Genomic DNA, 16772 nt, shown 5'->3' with positions numbered 1-16772 from the left:
CCACTCTCCTCACTGAAATCTCACTCTTTATTCTCCGCTCCCCTCACTGAAATCTCACTCTTTATTCTCCGCTCTCCTCACTGAAGTCTCGCTCCTTATTCCCCACTCTCCTCACTGAAATCTCAATCTTTATTCCCCATTCTCTTCACTGAAATCTCGCTCTTTATTCCCCACTCTCCTCACTGAAATCTCGCTCTTTATTCCCCATTCTCCTCACTGAAATCTCTCTCTTTATTCCCCACTCTCCTCACTGAAATCTCGTTCTTTATTCCCTACTCTACTCACTGAAATCTCGCTCTTTATTCCCCACTCTCCTCACTGAAATCTCACTCTTTATTCTCCGCTCTCCTCACTGAAGTCTCGCTCCTTATTCCCCACTCTCCTCACTGAAATCTCACTCTTTATTCCCTGCTCCACTCACTGAAATCTCGCTTTTTATTCCTCGCTCTCCTCACTGAAATCTCGCTCTTTATTCCCCACTCTCCTCACTGAAATCTCGCTCTTTATTCCCTGTCATAATATCCACTCATGTATATAATGAGATGCAGACAGGCAGTGATTGACACACAGGATTGGATTAGATTGGATTTGTTTATTGTCACGTGTACAGAGGTACAGTGAAAAGTATTTTTCTGTGAGCAGCTCAACAGATCATTAAATACATGAGAAGAAAAGGGAATAAAAGAAAAATACATAATAGGGCAAGACAACATATACAATGTGATGCGCGATCAATTAAAATCGAAGATGAGGTTGTATCATAACTGAAGGCTTGAATAGACTAGATCTGTTCCCCAGCAGCTTCGGTACAGAATGAGGGCTGCTGGGACGGCATCTGTTCTTATAACCCGCCTGTCAGGGCGGAGCCACATACCAAACATCCAATGGCAAGCTGCTAGGCTTACCCAATGGTGTACAGAGTCTCGGGTACTGCAATACCTGATACTACCACACAATGTAACTACATAAGCACTGGCATCGGATGAAGTATACAGGGTGTAGTGTTAATGAGGTCAGTCCATAAAAGGGTCATTTAGGAGTCTGGTCACAGTGGGGAAGAAGCTGTTTTTGAGGCTGTTCGTGTGTGTTCTCAGACTTCTGTATCTCCTGCCCGATGGAAGAAGTTGGAAGAGTGAGTAAGCCGGGTGGGAGGGATCTTTGATTATGCTGCCCGCTTTCCCCAGGCAGCGGGAGGTGTAGATGGAGTCAATGGATGGGAGGCAGGTTTGTGTGATGGACTGGGCGGTGTTCACGACTCTCTGAAGTTTCTTGTGGTCCTGGGCTGAGCAGTTGCCACACCAGACTGTGATGCAGCCAGATAGGATGCTTTCTATGGTGCATCTGTAAAAGTTGGTAAGGGTTAATGTGGACAAGCTAAATTTCCTTAGTTTCCTGAGGAAGTATAGGCGCTGTTGTGTTTTCTTGGTGGTAGCGTCGACGTGTGTGGACCAGGACAGATTTTTGGAGATGTGCACCCCTAGGAATTTGAAACTGCTAACCATCTCCACCTCGGCCCCGTTGATGCTGACAGGGGTGTGTACAGTTCTTTGCTTCCTGAAGTCAATGACCAGCTCTTTAGTTTTGCTGGCATTGAGGGAGAGATTATTGTCGCTACACCACTCCACTAGGTTCTCTATCTCCCGTCTGTATTCTGACTCGTCGTTATTCGAGATCCGGCCCACTATGGTCGTATCGTCAGCAAACTTGTAGATGGAGTTGGGACCAAGTTTTGCCACACAGCCGTGTGTGTACAGGGAGTAGAGTAGGGGGCTAAGTACGCAGCCTTGCGGGGCCCCGGTGTTGAGGACTATTGTGGAGGAGGTGCTGTTGTTCATTCTTACTGACTGTGGTCTGTTGGTCAGAAAATCGAGGATCCAGTTGCAGAGTGGGGAGCCATGTCCTAGGTTTTGGAGCTTTGATATGAGCTTGGCTGGGATTATTGTGTTGAAGGCGGAGCTGGAGTCAATAAATAGGAGTCTGATGTAGGAGTCCTTGTTTTCGAGATGCTCTAGGGATGAGTGTAGGGCCAGGGAAATGGTGTCTGATGTGGACCGGTTGCAGCGGTATGCGAATTGCAGTGGATCAAGGCGTTCTGGGAGTATGGAGGTGATGCGCTTCATGATCAACCTCTCGAAGCACTTCATTACGACTGAAGTCAGGGCCACTAGACGGTAGTCATTGAGGCACGTTGCCTGGTTCTTCTTTGGTACCGGTATGATGGTGGTCTTCTTGAAGCAGGTGGGGACCTCGGAGTGGAGCAGGGACAGGTTAAAGATGTCCGCGAATACCTCTGCCAGCTGGTCCGCGCAGGCTCTGAGTGCACAACCAGGGATCCCGTCCGGGCCCGTCGCCTTCCGAGGGTTCACTTTCAGGAAGGCCAATCTGACTTTGGAAGCTGTGATGGTGGATATGGGTGAGTTATGGGCTGCTGGGGCACTCGCCAGTGGATTGTTGGTTACTTGCTCGAACCGAGCATAGAATGCATTGAGTTCATCGGGGAGGGGTGCGCTGCTGCCAGAGATACTGTTCGGCTTCGCTTTGTAGCCCGTTATGTTGTTTAGTCCTTGCCACAACCGCCGAGAGTCTGTCTGTGACTCTAGCTTGGTTTGATATTCTCTCTTGGCATCTCGGATGGCTTTGCGGAGGTCGTACCTGGATTTCTTGTATAGGTCAGGATCGTCTGCCTTGAACGCCTCAGGTCTGTCCTTCAGTAGGGAGTCAATCTTGCGATTGAGCCATGGTTTCCGGTTGGGGGACGTACGTACTGCTTTCTTTGGCACGCAGTCGTCCACACGTTTGCTGATGAAGTCTGTGACGGTGGTGGCATACTCATTTAAGTTGGTCGCTGAGTTCTTAAATATGAACCAGCCCACTGTCTCTAAGCAGTCACATAAGAGCTCTTCTGTCTCCTCGGACCAGCACTGCACAACCTTCTTAGCTGGATTCTCCCGCTTGAGTTTCTGCTTGTATGCTGGGAGAAGGAGCACTGTCTTATGGTCTGATTTCCCAAAGTGCGGTCGGGGGATGGAACGGTAGGCGCCCTTGATTTTTGAATAGCAGTGGTCAAGAGCGTTGTCACCCCTGGTTGGACAGGAGATGTGCTGGTGGAATTTTGGCAGTACACTCTTGAGGTTGGCCTTGTTGAAGTCTCCGGCCACGATGAACAAGGCCTCCGGGTGTTCTGTTTCGTAGTTGTTTATAACTGTGTATAGTGCGTCCAGCGCCTTCCTCACTTCTGCCTGGGGTGGGATGTAGACCGCTGTGATAATGGCTGAAGTGAACTCACGTGGAAGATAATATGGGCGGCACTTCACGGTCAGATATTTCAGGTCTGGGAGCAGTAGGTTGCCAGAGTCGCCACATCCAAGCACCAGGAGGAGTTGATAAGGAGGCAAGCCCCTCCACCCTTCGCTTTGCCTGATGATGCCGTGCGGTCCACCCGGTGAATTGAGAAGCCTTCAGGTTGTATGGCACAGTCCGTATGCAACCTTCAGGTTGTATGGCACAGTATGGTAACACTTGGCAACAGGGCCAAGTGCTCATTTGGTCAATCGGATATTAAGTTCCTGGGTGACCACATCTCGCAGCAGGGCATGTGGCCAGATGCCGACAAGGTCTCGGCGATCAACGCCATGAAGACCCCGGAGGACAAGAAGGCGGTCCTCCGCTTCCTCGGGATGGTCAACTTCCTGGGGAAATTAATTCCCAATATGGCATCCCACACCACGGCCCTCCGCCACCTCGTCAAGAAGTCGACGGAATTCCAGTGGCTGCCCACACATGAAGCGGAATGGCGTGAGCTGAAAGCAAAGCTCACCACAGCCCCGGTTCTAGCGTTCTTCGGCCCAACCAAGGAAACAAAGATATCGCCTGATGCAAGCCAGGACGGCATTGGGGCGGTGCTCCTTCAGCGAGATGACTCCTCGTCCTGGGCTCCAGTGGCGTATGCCTCCAGGGCCATGATGCCCACTGAGCAACGGTACGCTCAGATTGAGAAGGAGTGTCTGAGCCTCCTGACAGGGATAGTCAAGTTTCCCGACTACGTTTACGGCCTGCTAAAATCCACGGTAGAAACGGACCACAGGCCTCTAGTCCATATAATCCAGAAGGATTTAAATGACCTGACACCTCGGTTACAGCAAATTCTTCTTTAACTACACCGCTATGCCTTCGAACTTGTCTACACGCCAGGCAAAGAGCTGGTCGTTGCAGATGCCCTATCCCGGTCCATTACCACACCATGTGAACAAAGTGACTTCATCTGCCACATAGAAGCACAAGTGCAGTTGTGTGCCACCAACCTTCCGGCCTCTGACGAACGGGTGGTCCAAATTCGTGAGGAGGCGGCCAAGGACCCTCTGCTGCAGCATGTGATGCAGCATCTTACCAATGGCTGGCCGAAGGGACAATGTCCCCAGTTCTATAACGTAAAAGACGACCTGACGGTGGTGGAGGGAATCCTTCTGAAACTCGACAGGATCGTTATTCCTCAAAGCATGCGGGCTATGGTGCTGGGTCAACTCCATGAGGGTCACCTTGGAGTCGGGAAATGCCGACGCAGAGCTCGGGAGGCGGCCTATTGGTCGGGCATCAGCCAGGACATTGCCGACACAGTCCTCAACTGCCCTACCTGTCAGAAGTTTCAAACGGCTAAACCCAAGGAAACACTGCAACAGCACGAGATCGTGACCTCTCCATGGTCCAAAGTAGGTATACACCTTTTTCACGCCAAGGGGCGTGACTACGTACTCCTGGTCGATACTTCTCCAGTTACCCAGAAGTGGTGAAACTGTCCGACCTCACGTCGAAGGCGGTCATCAAAGCCTGCAAAGAAACGTTCGCCAGGCACAGGATACCGTTCACGGTAATGAGCGACAATGGTCCATGCTTTTACAGCCAGGAATGGTCTGATTTTGCACAGTCCTACAACTTCCATCACGTTACCTCCAGTCCCCACTACCCGCAATCAAACGGGAAGGCCGAGAAAGGGATCCATATTGTCAAGTGGTTGCTGTGCAAAGCTGCAGACTCAGGCTCCGACTTCAACCTGGCAATGCTGGCATACAGGGCCACCCCACTGTCCACTGGGTTGTCCCCAGCGCAGATGCTCATGAATTGCACTCTGAGGACCACAGTTCCAGCCATCCATGTTCCAGACCTTGACCACCTCACGGTACTACAAAAAGTGCAGCAGTCCCGGGCCCAACAGAAGGCCGTATATGACGCTCATGCCACGGATTTACCTGAGCTGGCTCCAGCCGATCATGTTCGCGTCCAGTTGCCTGAGGGCGATTGGTCAGCCACAGCTGTTGTTGTCAAATAAGTTGCCCCGAGGTCTTTCATTGTTCGCATGGCTGATGGCTCCCTGCTACGGCGCAACAGACGGGCATTGCGAAGAGTTCCATGCCCACCACCTGACCGAAGTGCCCCGCCGCGCACGATGCTTCCTCCGGACATACCCTACCACGAGGCTACCGATCTACCAGCAATCCTGCTGGCCCATGCGACCACCGCGATGGCAGCGATCCTGCCTATCCACGTGCAGGCGGCTCCTGATCCACCTCTGCGGCGATCGACAAGAATTCGTCGCCCACCACAAAGATTGAATCTGTCGACTTAACTTTTGTACATTTTGTGACTTCATCAATTTAACCTCTGTAAATATTGTTTCATTTGCCATGTCTCTGCGCTATCGACACCTTCCTATGTATATACGTTCATTTAGACACCTTTTGTATATAGTCAGGCATATATACGCACACCTTACTTAGTATTTATTTATCTAAAAAAAGGGGGAGATGTCATAATATCCACTCATGTATATAATGAGATGCAGACAGGCAGTGATTGACACACAGGATGACCAGTAAGCACACAATACTGTGCAGCCAATTACCAGACAGGACATTACCACTATAAAGCCAGAGGGCACTAAGTTTCCCGCTCTCTCGGGACCCAGCCACTGAGACAGTCAGAGTCCACGAGCTAGCTAGCACAAACACCATGTGGTAGCTAGTAAGTCTGGTCAGGCTACTAAAAGATCTCCAGTCAGTTCAGTATAGTGTCGACCCACAGCTGAATATGTATATCAGTTCTATCGTTGAATAAAACAGTGTTGGATCTTCTCCAGTGTTAGACATCTGTTTCTAGCTTCCCTGCATCGAGTGCAGTCCACATCGAACCAACCTGCCTAACATATCATTCTCCACTCTCCTCACTGAAATTTCGCTCTTTATTCCCCACTCTCCTCACTGGAATTTCGCTCTTTATACCCCACTCTCCTCACTGAAATCTCACTCTTTATTCCACACTCTCCTCAATGAAATCCCGCTCTTTATTCTCTGTTCCCCTCACTGAAATCTCACTGATTATTCCCCACTCTCTTCACTGAAATCTCACTCTCTATTCCCACTCTCCTCACTGAAATCTTGCTCTTTGTTTCCCACTCTCCTCACTGAACATTCGCTCTTTATTCCCACTCTCCTCGTTGAAGTCTCGCTCTTTATTCCCACTCTCCTCACTGAACATTCGCTCTTTACTCCCACTCTCCTCACTGAACATTCGCTCTTTATTCCCCACTCTCCACTCTGAAATCACGCTCTTTCTTCCCTGCTCCCCTCACTCAAATCTCGCTCTTTCTTCCCTGCTCCCCTCACTCAAATTCCGCTCTTTATTCCTCGCTCACCTCACTGAAATCTCATTCTTTATTCCCTGCTCTCCTCACAGAAGTCTCGCTCTTTATTCCTCACTCTCCTCGCTGAAATCTCTCTCCTTATTCCCTGTTCCCCTCACTGAAATCTCACCTCTTTATTCCCCTCTCTCCTCACTGAAATCTCATTTTTTATTCCCCTCTCTCCTCACTGAAATCTCATTTTTTATTCCTCTCTCTCCTCACTGAAATCTCATTTTTTATTCCCCACTCTCCTCACTGAAATCTCACTCTTTATTCCTCACTCTCCTCACTGAAGTCTCACTCTTTATTCTCTGCTCTCCTCACGGAAATCTCACTCTTTATGCCCCACTCTCCTCACTGAAGTCTTGCTCTTTATTCCCCGCTCACCTTGGTGAGTGAAATATAAGAGAATGGAAAGAATCATTGCATTTGACGGTGGTTCTAAACTCACAGCTCACCTGAGATGTAGACCTCATTACGGAATGTGATACAAGCAAACTCCACCCACTTCTTGTTCTCGCTCTCCATTTCCAACTCTGTGATGGGCAACTTGGCCACTTCCAGGCGACTTCGCCGGAGAGGATCCAAACAGGTCACTTCTGACACAAACCTCTCGTCCTTGGTGCAGCCGCCGATTATCATGAAGACTTCCGACTGGAACTCCTGCATCCTGGGTTTCGTCCTCTCTGAAATGATCTGCACCAATGAGAAAATAAAGGGTAAGTATCGGGGTCGAGTTATTCCTTTCTTCTGAATTATCCTGAACCAGCTTCAAGATCAGAAACTTTATTCTTTTCTGTCACACCAAGGTTTCAGGCTCAATCATTGAGCCGATCGCCACTGTTGCCTCAGGTGTTGGCACCAGGATGGGCCTCAGATGTCAGCCATGGCTCAGTGGGGGGAGTTAGAAAGTTGTGAGTTCATGTTCCAGGAGGTTGAGTACATAATCTTGGCTGGCAGCGAAATGCCAGTTTGAGGAAGTGCTGCATTGTCAGACGGTGCCAACTTCTAGATGAGATGTTAAGCTGAGATCTGTCTGCCTTTCTCAGGTGGACACCATGGGCGGGATTCTCCACTCCCGCGCCGAAGTGGCCGCGCCGTCGTGAACGCCGTCGAGGTTCACGACAGCGCGAAACGGCCCCGATCCCGACCGATTGAGGCCCTGACAATGGGCTAGGATCGGGGCCACATCATCTACACGCACCAGGCCTTGTCGCCCGCGTAAAGGCGGCGCCGCATAGGTGACGCGGCCGGCACCGCATAACTGGCGTCATCCGCGCATGCGCGGTTGCTGTCCTCTCTAAGTCCGCCCCGCAAGAAGATGGCGGACGGATCTTGCGGGGCCGCGGAAGGAAGGAGGTCCTCCTTCAGAGAGGACGGCCCGACGATCGGTGGGCACCGATTACGGGCCATGCCACTTTAAGGTACCCCCCGGTGCAGGATCCCCCCCCCCCCCCCACCCCACCCCCCGCAGGCTGCCCCCCCAGCGTTCACGCACCGTTCACGACGGCAGCGACCAGGTGTGGACGGCGCCGAGAGGAACCCGCCGTTTTGGCCTGGCCGCTCGGCCCATCCGGGCCTGAGAATAGCGGGGGTGCCGGAGAATCGCCATTTTGGGTGTGTCCGGCGATTCTCCGGCCTGCGGCCCGCGGAACTCGACGGGGCTGTTCCCGCCGCTTGGGAGAATCGCGGGAGGGCGTCGGACCAGCGTCCCGGGAAATTTTGGCGGCCCAGGCGATGCTCCCAACCGGCGCGGGAGTGGAGAATCTCGCCCCATGATCTGAGGGCACTATTTTGAAGAGCTGCATGGGGAGTTTCCCAGATGTTATAAAAACAGAAAGTGTTGGAAATTCTCAGCCAGTCTGGCAGCATCCGTGGAGAGAGGAGTTTCTGTTTCGAGCCCAGCATGACTCTTTTCTGAACTGACAAAGAGCCATATTCAACTCAACAGGCTATCATTGGGTGGGATTCTGTAAAGGTCCCACATGGAGACTGATCAGGAAGGTAAAAGTCCACGGGATCCAGGGCAATTTGGCAAATTGGATCCAAAATTGGCTCAGTGGCTGGAGGCAGAGGGTGATGATCAAAGGTTGTTTTTGTGATTGGAAGCCTGTGCCCAGTGGTGTTCTGCAGGGATCGGTGCTGCATCCCCTGCTGTTTGGAGTGTGCATTAATGATGTAGATGTGAATGTGGGGGGTATGATCAGTAACTTCGCAGATGACACGAAAATTGGTGGTGTGGTAAATAGTGAGGAGGAAAGCCTTAGATTACAGATATAGATGGGTTAGATAGGCAGAACAGTGGCAAACGGAATTTAACCATGAAAAGTGTGAGGTGATGCATTTTCGGAGAACTAACAAGGCAACGAAATATACAATGGACGGCAGGATGCTAGGAAGTATAGAGGATCAGAGAGATCTTGCGGTGTGTGTCTCTAGATCCATGAAGACAGCAGGGCAGGCAGATAAGGCCGCTAAAACAACCCCAGCCTATCAAGCTTCATGCCCCAAGTGTCATCGTGGACGGAATTCTCCCACTGTTCACGCGGCGGGATTCTCTGGTTCCTGGGGTAGCACACCCCTGCCCATGGATTTCCTGGTGGCGTGGGGAGGTTTCAATGGGAAACCCCCATTGACAGCAGTGGGAGTCGGGAATCCCACCGCTATCAAACGGGGTGCCAAAATTCTCCGACCTGGCTGGCAGCGGGGCGGACTCACAATGGAGAATCCCAACGTCATTTTCCCTCCTTTGATTCAGTGATGATTTTGTGCCTTGAGTACGTTCCTCTGAAGTGCTTTAGGACATTTTACTACATTACTGGTTCTATCTAAATGCAAGTGGTTGATGGGATATCAGGTAATTACCTATGTCACCATAACTAATACAAGACAAATGTAATGCTTGTAAAACATATATATTCCTCTGGTGCAGTATTGAGGACAGTGCAATTAGCAAAGGAGGCACTGGGCAGCACGTGGTGCAGTGGTTAGCACTGGGACTGCGGCACTGAGGACCCGGGTTCGAATTCCAGCTCTGGGTCACTGTCCGTGTGGAGTTTGCACATTCTCCCCGTGACTGCGTGGGTTTCACCCCCACAACCCAAAGACGTGCAGGTTAGGTGGATTGGCCACGCTAAATTGCCCCTTAATTGGAAAAAAATATATAATTGGGTACTCTAAATTTATAAAGAAAAAGGAAAGGAGACACTTCCCTTAAAAAGATTAAATGTGTCTCTCCACCTCGATTAACAGGGAACATAGATGGGGCGAGAGATGAGGCTGGGGATGGAAACCTTGTTTTGAGGTCAATAGTTGAAACTGTTGTATAAAGGGTACTTATTTCAGCACAGTCCATAGAATACCTATGGTGCAGAAGGAGGTCATTTGGCCCATCGAGTCTACACCAACCCTTTGAAAGAGCACCTTACCTAGACACACTTCCCCTCCCTTTCACAGTAACCCTACCTAACCACAGCAAGGGACAATTTATCGTGGCCAATCCACCTAACCTGCACATCTTTGGACTGTGAGAGGAAACCCACGCAGACACAGGGAGAGCGCACAAACTCCACAGAGACAGTCACTCAAGGTCGGAATTGATTTGGGGTACCTGGCGCTGTGAGGCAGCAGTGCTAACTGCTACGGTGACAAGGTGCCCCACCAATTCACTCAAAATGACTCAGATGAGCTGTTTGTAGATTTTCCCTCTCACATGAACCACATCAGAGATTTCTGTCAGTACTTAACCTCACACAGTGTCTATTCTCTTCATTTGCTCTCCCCTCCCTTTCACCCTCATGCTCCATTTACTGTCTGCAAGAACTCCCCCCCCCAAAAGATCTCTCACACTGCACTGCACCCTGCAAATCGGAATACCGACCATTAAGCAGTTTCACCGAGACGCTCCCACATGCGCGGAAACTCTGGCATCCAGAGCGGGCAGCAAATGTTTTTCCCTAACAGGTCTTCCACGAGACAGCTCTAATTGTGTTGTTCCTCTGGCACTGTCCAGCCGCATTAACTTTATTTGTACCCCAACTCTTATATCATCCCCCACAAGAAAAGAAAACAGATTGCCTTTTCTCGCCCACCCCAGGAATATGTCCGACAACCTTCATCCTGCATAACAAGGTGAATACCAAGGTGATTGGCCAGTTGGAGTGTGCCACCATGTTCCGTGCAACGGACAGCTGAACTTGTTAATCAAAGCAAGTCAAATTTGGTCTCTGGGCAGTTGAAATCCTCCCAGCACTCCCAATGCCATATAGTTTAACAGGCAGTGATGGTAGATCTGGCTTGTTCTTATGGTAAACACCCTTTTCACTGCTTTAATTGTTTCAAGGCCACATTGCCTCTCCAAGGAGTTGGGTGGGTGGGTATGAGAGTGATTGACAGTGATAAGGGCCAATCACAAAGGCCCAAGCGGAGTACAGCTGCAGGATAGGGTCCCCCTTGTCCTCACTTTCCACACCACCAGTCTCCACAACCAAACGGTCAACCTCCATCATTTAGCCAGCTCCAGCATGATGCTACCACAAAACACATCTTCCCGTCACCCCAGCTGACAGCATTCCACAGGGACTGCTCCCTACATTACACTCTGGTCCTCTTCTCTATCATCCCAACTCCTCATTCCCCTCCCACGGCACCTCCGCTTGCAATCACAGAAGGTGCCACACCTGCCCCTTTACCTTCTCCCTCCTCACTGTTCAAGGCCCCAAAACAATCCTTGCAGCTGAAGCAGCATTTCACTTGCACCTCTTTCAATTTGCTCGACTGTATTCACTGCTCCCAATATGGTCTCCTTCACATTCAGGAAACTAAATGCAGACTGGGTGACCACATTGCAGAACGCATTCGCTCAAATCGCAAGCATGACCCTAATCTTCCTGTCTTTACTATTTTAACTCAGCACTTTGCTCTCATACCCACATGTCCCATCCTTAGCCTGTTGCAATGCTCTAGTGAAGCCCAACACAAACCAGAGGAGTAGTATCTCATCTTCCGATTAGGCACTTTACAGCCCACAGGACTCAACATTGAGTTCAAGAATTTTAGACTCCGACCTTTCTCCTCCATCTCAATTTTCTTTTAATATCCCAAAACATTTTTTGTCCCAATGAAAAAATTAATTCTTCCCCTCCCCCTCAGGGCCATCTGTCACTTGTTCTTCAGTTTTGCTTTCATTGAACACTGACTTTACTCTCCTAGTTCCCACCGATCACTGACCTTCTACTCTGCTTCAGCTGATCCACTCCCTTTTCCACCATACATAATCCATCACATTTCTCCCTCGCTTTAACTCTGAAGAAGAGTCACATGGACTTGAAAAGTTAACACTGCTGGGTATATTCCAGGAGCTTTGTCATTACGTTACCTCCCACCTTCAACTGCCCCTCCCCCAGACTCCTGCCATTGGTCACCAACATGTCAATGCCAAGGCTTTTCAACATGCTCCAGTTGTTGCTTTTGAGGCCTTCCTGGATTTATATCTTGACATTTTTGAGGCCTCGCTGATTTTCAGGCCTCGATAGTTTTGAGGCCTCGATGGTTTTGAGGCCTTGCTGGTTTTGAGGCCTTGCTGGTTTTGAGGCCTTGCTGGTTTTGAGGCCTCGCTGGTTCTGAAGCTCACCTGGTTTTTTTGCCCACAAGACTGCATTATCCATATTTGGATACTTTATTGTCCACGGCACAGAATGAAAACCATCTGTTAAACCCAGGAAACCAGATATTTATTGTCCCACAGATATCAGGATACATAATGGAGTCTGCTCAAAAAACACATACTCTGGACAAGATTCAGCAGGGACAGCCCAAAGTGGGAGAAGGAGAATATAATCAGGAGTGGGGATAGCATCCAGGAGCACTACTAACCAATTGGCTAAGGTCTTCATAGAATCATAGAATTTACAGTGCAGATGGAGGCCATTCAGCCTGTCGAGTCTGCACCGGCCTTTGGAAAGAGCACCCTACCCAAGCCCACACCTCCATCCTCTTCCCATAACCCAGTAACTCCACCTAACCTTTTTGGACACTAAAGACAATTTATCATGGCCAATCCACCTACACTGCACATCTTTGGACTGTGGGAGGAAACCGGAGCACCCGGAGGAAACCCACGCAGACACGGGGCGAGCGTGCAGACTCCGCACAGACAGTGACCCAAGCGGGAATCGAACCTGGGACCCTGGAGCTATGAGGCAACAGTGCTAACCACTGTGTTACCATGCCGCAGCTGTTCGACCTCAGACCTGTCCTGAGGTTCATTTAAACACAAGACTAAGCTATTGTTGTCCTATTACTGTATTTTGTCCCCGAATGGCCTCCTGCCAGCAGTAACAGCTCTTGTCTCCTGTGTTGTACCAAGTCCAGGTTTATTTGCTCCCGGTTTTGCTGGATCTTCTCCACCTCTTCGTAACCCTTTTCCCAGCAACTAATAGCTCCATGATTTACCCACATATGTTAGTGCTGCTGAGACGACAGATAAGCCTCAAGGATCACCACGACTTGCACCATTTTACGGGCAGGGATCATACACACAGAAACATGGTTCAACGTCTGTGTTGGGTTGCTGCCAAGAGACAGAAGAAGCAGTGTAGTGATATATCTTTCAGCAAAAATAAACTGGGTCTAAAATATCCCTGGGTATGTTCATGAAACTGAGCTCTTTTAATGACATTCTTTAACACCAAATAATTTGCACATCCAAAAATAGGAACGGAGATGAAGACTCAATGAATGTGGTATTGCATTTATCTTCTCAAGATAACCCAACCCATTATGCCCTTTTATCACTTATTTCCACTTGCTGTACTTTCCCCTCCTAATATATCCCTATAACCTTCTGTCTCTCGTTCTGTCTCTCTCTCTCTCTTACAGATAATGGGGGACAAGTTGGTCTATGTTGGCTGTGATCGTACGGCCTTGTCATGCTTAACTCAGTGTCGCGACAAGGCTGGTAAATCTCGTGAGAGGCCTCTTGCGAGATTTACAATGCTCGGGATGCTTCGCGAGGTCTAACGAGAAATCGCGAGACATCACGATCTGGATCTGGATCCTGCATATTTAAGTGTGCAGTTAAGCTCACTTAAATATGTTCGCACTGGAGCCTCCCAAGGCACTGGATAGAACGCCTGCGCCTCGGAGACCTCGCCTCCAGTGCCACCTGGGCCAGGGGGTAGACTGGCAGTGCCAAAGTGTCCAGGTGGTAGGTTGCCCATGCTGGAGATTGGACCCAAGGGTGCCCTGTCCTTATGAGGTGGGGTGAGGGAGACTCAAGGACCCACTAATCAACAAGTTGGGGCATGGCGGTGGGGGGGGGTATCCAGAAGACCCGGTGGGGGGGCCGTGAGATTGGGGCACCATCTAAAAATGGCAGCCCGATCTCTTCCTGTACTGACAATCAGGCTCAGTGTGGCCTCAGCAGGGCTTTCCTCACTTGAGGCCCCCCAAAAAAGCCCAGTTTAATAGCAGGGTCACAGTGCCGAGAAACACCCCGCTAAACATGCCCAAAATGGGCCTCTGCTTTTCCCCCCCATTAAACACCCATTATGTCTGGTTAAAGATGTAAAATGATTGCAACATATACCAATTTTTGGGTGCAAGGTCCTACGCCCAATATGCCTGACCGGCATGCCTGCTGCTTTGTTGATCTCCATTGTTTTTAGGTGTCCCTTTAATTGGACCAATTTAAATATGCAAAGATAAGTCCTAAGTATGTCTCAGGACCCTTCTGCAATATTTGTCCAAATCTAGGTGAGTGTGCACCATATATGTTCCAATTTTTTTCCCCCAGTTTCACAATGGTCTAACCAGTGATCTTTTAGTTTGGTTCTTGTAATAACCCCCGTGAGACCCAAGGGGACGACCCACTTGATGTTCCCATGGGGCTCGTGGAATACGAGCTCCCCCAATGAGGGGCTGAGGTCCAACAGCGGGGCTGGTTAAAACCCACCGATAAAAGCCAGGCAGGAAGGGAACATGCATCTTCGGATGGTCCTGCCTGGGGCTAGATGTATTCCCTGCCTCAAAGCAGCATTGCTTTCGTTTGTTGACTGAACCTTTCTATTTAAATCCTTCTCGGTACTCCTGTGACTCATCGTTCTGCAGATGTTAGGAGGTGAAGTGAGAAAATGATTAAGTGAGGATAGCTTGATGTGAGCAGAAGGCATTACGGGTGAGTGTGATGAGAATTTCCAAAGTTGCAATGGGGCAAACTCGTTGGAGGATAATGGAAAAGTATAACAATGAGCTCATCGTGATCATGTAAAAAATGTTAGAGCAATTTTCGGACGGAGAACTGAAACTATCTGATACAAATAAGGTTAGAACAAGAAATAAACAAAGGGAGCAGTTGAGGGGGTGTCAAACATGTTGGAGGAAGAACACACTGGGTATGAGATGGAAATACAGTCAAAATGGAAAAGCCATGTGTGCTGGATAAACTGAATTTGTGGGTTCAGGTTCGTGGATTAGAGCCCCCCCCAAAAAAACGCATAATGTATTTGAAAATCATTTGGATTCCAGGAGGTTTTGAATATCAAAGCAAGGTAGTTAGAGTCCTTTCAAATCTCAGGGTGGGGAGCCTCACCTCTGAAAGCAAGAATTGGTCAAACTTCAATATTGATTGAGTAGGAGGACAGTTTGTAGTTTCCTGAATCTGCCGTCTCAGCCGTGCGTTTTGCCCACTGGGAGCAGCAGGGAATCGGGCCCACGCATACTGTGACTCTCGGCCTAATATTTCTCACAACTCTGCACAGAAATACAGGTGCAAAAATTCCCCCAGAGAACTGAAGACCCAATGAAACTGGAAATCTTGCTTTATATTCCTTGGGGATGAGGCCGCACGAGGTGGAAGGGAAATCTGGTTAAAATGTTTGAAACACTGGAGGGGACTAGTAGGCTATGTGGGCCTGGCCCCATTAGAGTTAAGGTCAAGGCAGTTAAAAGGCACTCCAAAGGTTTCACCAAGCTGCTCGACTGTAGGGGGCATCACTTTCAGGCCCAAACCTTTACTCAACTGTCAAGTGCATAAACACACTTTGAGGGATTCACCAGAAAAAAAGTGGCTTTTCCACACTTTGGAAGTCACCTATTGCTCAGTTGATATCAGTTTATGTTGAAGCAGGGTTGTCTGTACTGTCTGCCCCAGCAGCACATTGGGCAGTGTCTTTTATCAGGCGAACCATCGAGAGAGTTCATTCTTCGCCACCTCGACTGACTGAATCCAACTATCAGACCAGTGGTAGCTCAGAATCAGAAGGATCTGGGTTCAAGTCCCAGTCCAGCACCTTCAACACACAATCCAGGCTGAGACTGCAGTACTGAGGGAGTGCTACACAGTCAGATTAGATCTTTCAGACTAGGTATTAATCTGAGTCCCCTCTATCCTCTCAGATGGACATGAAAATCCCAGGGTACTGTCTCAAAGAAGAGCAAAAGAATTCTCCCCCACCATCCTTGTTCAATATTCATTGCTCAACTATCACTAAAACAGATTAACTGGTCAGGTTTCTCACTGCGAGACACCAATTGGCTTCCACGATTCCCTACATTAAAACAGTGACTCTATGTCGTTGATTACAAGGCACTTTGGGATGCCCCTGACATTGTGTAAATGCTATAAAAATTGCAAGTTCTTGACTTCCGGTGGCGGCCATGGTGTGAGTGGTTGCATATTTGGTGGCTCCTGCTAGTGGTGTTTTTTTTCTTGACCTTTTCCCCGGTGAATAGGTGGATGTGTGGAGGAAAAAAGGTGCAGGAGTGCTGGTAGGAAAGAGTGTTCCACCAGTGCATGGAGCTGAGAACCAGAAGCAGTCGCAAAAGAGGGGAACAGATAGTAAAAGCTGGTGTGATGCCAGTGACACGCCTGGAGATGGCAGAGGGGCAGGGAGCGGCCCTGCTGGCTCAGTGGTCAATGGAGCAGCTGGTGGGCTTCCTGAACGGGATGTTCACCCAGCAACGAAAGGAGACAGGGCAGTGGACCCGATTAAGGCGGTGATCGGCCGCGTGGAGACGAAGCTGGATGCCCAGGGTCCGGCGATCCAGAAGATGGAGGGGTGGCGGGGGAACACAAGGTGCAACTCGCCTCGATGGCAGC

The 16772-nt window shown here is 49.6% G+C and overlaps 1 protein-coding gene across 1 annotated transcript in view; it reads right to left on the bottom strand.

The window, feature by feature from the left end:
• LOC140390001 (kelch-like protein 6) overlaps positions 1–16772 on the bottom strand; it is a 69168-nt gene that overhangs the window by 16436 nt on the left and 35960 nt on the right. Inside the window, exon 4 of the mRNA XM_072474763.1 lies at positions 7132–7369. Coding sequence (XP_072330864.1) covers positions 7132–7369 — 238 coding nt within the window. The remainder of the gene's footprint in view (positions 1–7131; positions 7370–16772) is intronic.

The sequence above is a fragment of the Scyliorhinus torazame genome, chromosome 14 (genome assembly GCF_047496885.1).
Source record: "Scyliorhinus torazame isolate Kashiwa2021f chromosome 14, sScyTor2.1, whole genome shotgun sequence".
In the NCBI taxonomy this organism is placed as follows: domain Eukaryota; kingdom Metazoa; phylum Chordata; class Chondrichthyes; order Carcharhiniformes; family Scyliorhinidae; genus Scyliorhinus; species Scyliorhinus torazame.
The sequence above is the reverse complement of the archived record's forward strand: the minus strand, read 5'-3'. Positions and strand labels throughout refer to the sequence as shown.